General features: G+C 53.6%; 1 protein-coding gene across 1 annotated transcript; it reads right to left on the reverse strand.

Annotated features, from left to right (window-relative positions):
* Nucleotides 1–871: 871 nt before the first annotated feature.
* Nucleotides 872–3691, reverse strand: ID4 (inhibitor of DNA binding 4, HLH protein). Its single transcript, XM_032182830.1, has 3 exons — nucleotides 3179–3691; nucleotides 2681–2739; nucleotides 872–2291 (listed from the first exon to the last, which is right to left on the reverse strand). Exons 1-2 carry the CDS (start codon nucleotides 3554–3556, stop codon nucleotides 2695–2697), a joined length of 423 nt encoding a protein of 140 aa, XP_032038721.1. The 5' UTR covers nucleotides 3557–3691; the 3' UTR covers nucleotides 872–2291; nucleotides 2681–2694.
* Nucleotides 3692–5155: the final 1464 nt, after the last annotated feature.

Here is a 5155-nt window from a genome sequence, read left to right on the forward strand (position 1 = left end):
TATAGAGCTCAGCTAAGCTGAGGACGACAAATATTAACAGGATAAACAAGGAAAATGAGTGGAAATGTAAGCCATTCCTGAGGAAAAAAAAAGTTGTTTAAATAAACAATGCAAAAATTCCCAGACTGCAGTAGAGAAAAAAATCCCATTAATAGCATTCTTACTGTCATTGAATTAGCTGGAGACACAGAACAATAGGTTCATGACTTAATTCTACAAGAACGTGTATTTCACTCATTAAACTACTATAACATGTGAGTTGGGGGGAGAAAAATTGGGGACCCACTCCCTGTCCCTTGAGCCAGGGACAAGCCTGTGAAATGCCACTGCCTTCAAAGCATTTGAAGTGACAGGAGGCCTCATGTTTGCAGACATGCAAGCCAGTTTTTGATTTGATCTTTATGCAATTATTTTGATTAAGAAAATGTTCATCTTGTTGACATTATCACTGTAGTCAATAGCTAATGACCCCAGCAGTTCATTACCTTATAAATATTTAACTTAATAGAAGAAGTCCCTTGGGTTATGGTACTTTTGACATTCGTATAATCTGAAACAAATCCTCTCTTTTTTAGTCAAACAGACCATGTTACACACAGTTGGCTAGCTATTTACAAAGCACCCAATTAAATCCTACTTAATTCTCCCACTCTGAAAATCCCATCTCACAAGCGCGCAGGCTACTGATCACACAAAATGAGCATCTTGCACCAAGCCCGGGCATTAGTTTACAGGCTGTAGAACTCGGAGCTTACAAAAGCCTGCCATAAAATGTACTTGCCCATCAAATAGTAAGAACAAAAAAAAAAAGAGGCAAGGAGAACGAACATGCAAATTAGGAGAATTGAAGAAATAAGCTGAAGAATCACAGTTAAAGACAGGTAAATCTAGTTTAATGTTCACATGTAGTAGTTACACATCACAGAGATTAAACAGGATTTTAACTGTAACATAGCTGCAGTGAAATGAAAGTCATCTTGTACTAGAAAAATAATCTTGACGCAGTTATCTGATTTTTGGTCTACTTAAGTTCATTTTAAGATGAGTTTACACCACTGATCATAATGACTTTGCCCATATGCCTTTCCGCAGTCCCCTATTAATACTCTTTGGACGAAGGAAACAGTAACTGTTTTTGTTAATGGTTTGCCCTTTGGTTGCAAGCAGAGAACTGTTTTCGCTTTTTAAGCAATTAATAAGACCGTAGGAATGCAGGTTTGCAGTTAAACCTTTTGGTACTAAATGAAGTTCCAGAACAAATTTCTTGATCTGATGCAACAGCAGATTTTTAAAAAGCTGATTAAAGATCTAAAGCATCACCCCATAATGCAAAAAGTAGATAGAGTTTGTCTATTTTCAGTAAAAAAAGCACTACATCTTACCGCTACTTTTATAGAACGCACTAAAAACCCCTGTGCCTAAATGACAAAAGTGTAGTCTCAAAATGTATAATACACTTACAAACATTTTTAGTCTAGATTGAGGAAAAACACGTTTGTATGGACTCCAAACAAGTTCATTTGCAATTAGACATCTCATGCAATCATGCAGGACCACTAGGTATAGCTGTAGGTTCCGAGTCTAAAGGATATTTGGGGACAATTGGGGACAAAAAAGCCCTACACATTCAAGGTATTTCCATATAAGCAGCTCCGTACTTGAGCTGCAGTTGCCTAAAGAGATTCCCACAGATTTAAAAAAAACATACACACCTTTATAATATTTACAAAAAATATTTAATTAAAAATATTTTATAATTACAGTAGTCTATTAAAGCATATACTTTTCTCACACTCATAGAACATCTCTATATATACACAGTATGAAATGCCACGCGTTTTTTATCTATACAATATGTAACACTCCTGCAGGGAGAAGAAAGTTCCCTGGGCCCCAATAAAACCATCTATTTGAAACAATAGATGTCAAATATATCTACAAATGCTCTGGTAGATTAGTAAAGCTTCAAGGATCGGCTGCTGGCTCCCTCAGTTACGCTCCTAGGGGCTCGGCTGGAGCTCGCTCCTCTGTCCCGGGGCAGGGGCGCAACTTTTGCCGCTGGGGGGGTCCGGCACCCCGCTGCCCCCGCCGCTCGCATCCTGCTGCCAGGCGGAGAGAAGAGGCGGCGGGTGGGGGGCTAGGGGGGGGGAAAAAAACCGCTCCGGGGGGCGGCTGGCTCTGCCGGGCGGAGCACGGGGGGGTCGGCTCGCTCTTTTTCTTTTTTTCCGCCCGGCCCCCCCCTTCTCCGCCGCCCGCCCCCCGCGGTGCCTCTGCGCGGCGCCGCCGCACACCTGTGGGAGAGGAATGAATAGAGGGGGTGTGTGAACCGCTCCGCTCCAGACCGACTGGCGCCACCGACAAAACACAAGACATGCTTGATCAACAACCCAAAACAAACCAGGTCAAACAACAAGCGCGGCTCCCAGGCTGGGCCAGGCGGAGGGATGCGCAGCTGCACGCCGCAGCCAGAAGCGCTCCGGGCAGGGAGGTAGGGGGGGGGTGAAAAAGGGAGGGGGGAGATGAGGGGGTGTTGGAAAAACGGTAATTAAAAGGAATAAAATAACCGCCCGGTAATTAAAGCTAACCCCCCGGAGCCTGCTGCGAATGCTTGCGGCCGCGCTCAACCCCCCCCCCTTCGCGACCACCGGGCTGGGGGGGCTCCCGGCGACCCGGCACTCACCTGGGGAGCGGCGGTCAGCGGCAGAGGATGCTGTCCCCCGGCTTGTTAACAGAGCCAGCCTGCACAGCAACGAGACGGCGCCGAGTTACGGGGGGAGGAACAGGAAGGGGAGACCCCCACACGCACCGCCACCCAGTCCCCGAGACACGCCGCTCCCCGTGCCACCGGCAGGAGATGCTCCCCGTCCCCCGCTGCCCCCCAAAAAACGCCGCACCGGGGCGGTTCGGGTGCCGGAGCCCCCAAATCCGCCGTGCTCGGCGGAGGGCCGGGAAGCGCTAGGAGCAGCGCCGGGAGCCGTGTGTGCAAACACGCTGATTGAGGCGGCTCCCTCGAGAGGCTGCAATTACACCGGGAGCACCGGGCGGCTGCCGGGGGGATGGAGGCGCCCACCGCGCCCCTACGGGGGGCTCCGCGCCCACCCCGGGGGCTGCAGCCGGGCTCGGAGGGGTGCCCAGACGGCGGCGACCACCGCGGCCCGGCGTGGCACGCACCTCTTACCGGGTCGGTGTTGAGGGCCGTCAGCGGGGTCCGGGGGGTGGCCGCGGGGCAGCCGGCCGGGTGCTGCTGCTGCTGCTGCCGGAGCAGCGCCGGGTGCGTCTCCAGAGCCAGCTGCAGGTCGAGGATGTAGTCGATGACATGCTGCAGGATCTCCACTTTGCTGACCCGCTTGTTGGGCGGGATGGTGGGCACCAGCTTCCTGAGGCGGCTGTAGCAGTCGTTCATATCGCACTGCAGGCACAGCGCCGCCGGCTCCTCGCCCCCCTTGCAGCCGCTGTGCTCGGCCAGACACCGCAGGGCCGGGGGGCCGCCGCCGCCCGCCCCCCCGGGCTGCGCCTTGCGGCTGCTGGGGGGCCGGCCGGGACTCACGGCTTTCATGCTGCCGCGGGGACGGAACGACGGAGGGGGGGACAGCGGGACGCCCCCCTCCTGCTGCGACCACCGCCCGCCCCTCTCCGCGCACCGGGCTCCTCCCGTCCCGCTGCTGCCCTGCCCGGCCGCTCTCAGCACGGCCCCCGCCGCCTGTGCCGCCGCTGCCGGCCGCGCCGCCCGCTATATGGGACCGGCGGGCGGGGGGGGCTCCGCGGCGGCGCGTCGCAGCCAATCAGAGCGCCCAGGCCCCCCGTGGAACGCGGCGCTGGCCAATGGCGGCGGGCCCGGGGGGGCGGGGGCGCTGCTGGAGGGGGCCGGGCCCCGAGGAGGAGGAGGAGAGGAGGAGGAGGAGGAGGAGGACGAAGGGGGGGGGGGCGGTCCGGGGGAGGAAGGTCCGGGGAATGCGGGCGGCCCCCGCCTCGCAGCGGCCCCCGGAGCCGTGCCCCGCCGTGGGGAGCAGGGGGCAGCGCTGCCCTGCCTCCCCGGGGGGCGTTTTTTGTGGCCCCCCCCCGCGCTGCCCCGCATCGTCCTACCACGGGTTTTGGGGGATGCCAGCAGGGAAAATCCCAAGGAAAACTTGAGGGGGGGTTAGGGAGCCGAGCAAAGCAGCGCCTGGGAACGTTAAATTAGAGCGCATAACGATTAAAAATGCATGGGGATGGGGTATTTAAAATTCCTCCATGGCATATAATATTAATCCGTTTTATGTAAAATTCATACCTGTAACTTAATTTGCTCCATTAACGCGCGGGATCACGTATTAGTCGATGTACCATGTTTTAAATATGATGCTGCGAATGTCCGGCGTTCTGCACTCTGAGGCAGCATTAAAATTAACAGGCGCGTCCTCCAGAGCCCGGCTTAAGCCATCCCGTGGCAGATCCCAACCTTTTAATTCAATATCGCGGTGCGCAAACTTTCTGTTAATTCCTGAGCAACCAGTGCATATTTCTACGGGACGGCGGTACGAGACACACCGCGCCCGGCCCTACAGCTGCTGCGATGCTCCCAGCTCGTGGTGAGTGAAGTAGGTCTGCCCGCTGGGGAAAGGGCTGCAGGAAGGAGTAAAGGCTGCAGGATCTGCCCCTGGGCTTTTAACTCAAGCCCGGCAGAAGGGGAGAAATTCATAATGGTGATTAATGATCCCCTCAATGCTTAGTCACAACGGGTGATATAGGAAGGGTACGGTGGGAAGCTGTCAAACCCAGAACGTGAATGAGCAGTGAGGCTGGATCGTCTGAAGAGTATAATGAAGCACACTTTCATTCTCTCTCACCCCTCAAAAACATATGTTTTGAGGCTGTGCTTACAAATATTCAGACTCTTGTTTTGCTTATTTTGTCCCACATTACCAGTGCCACTGATGGCAGTTGGGATCCTCCAGGCGCGAAAACTAGGTGCATGGTGTAAATCTTTGTCTGACTGAGGCGTAAATTTGCATGCTACATGATGACAATATGATGGGAAGACTTATTTCCATTAGCTACAGGCTGGATGATCCCAATTATGCTGCCGTCATTGCTTTTATTCTGTGAAACTACACTCTCTGCCATCGCTGGCTCTCATGAGGTGGAAATATAAATGGGCCCTAAAGCATTCGGTATG

The sequence above is a fragment of the Aythya fuligula genome, chromosome 2 (assembly GCF_009819795.1).
Source record: "Aythya fuligula isolate bAytFul2 chromosome 2, bAytFul2.pri, whole genome shotgun sequence".
Classification (NCBI taxonomy): Eukaryota; Metazoa; Chordata; class Aves; order Anseriformes; family Anatidae; genus Aythya; species Aythya fuligula.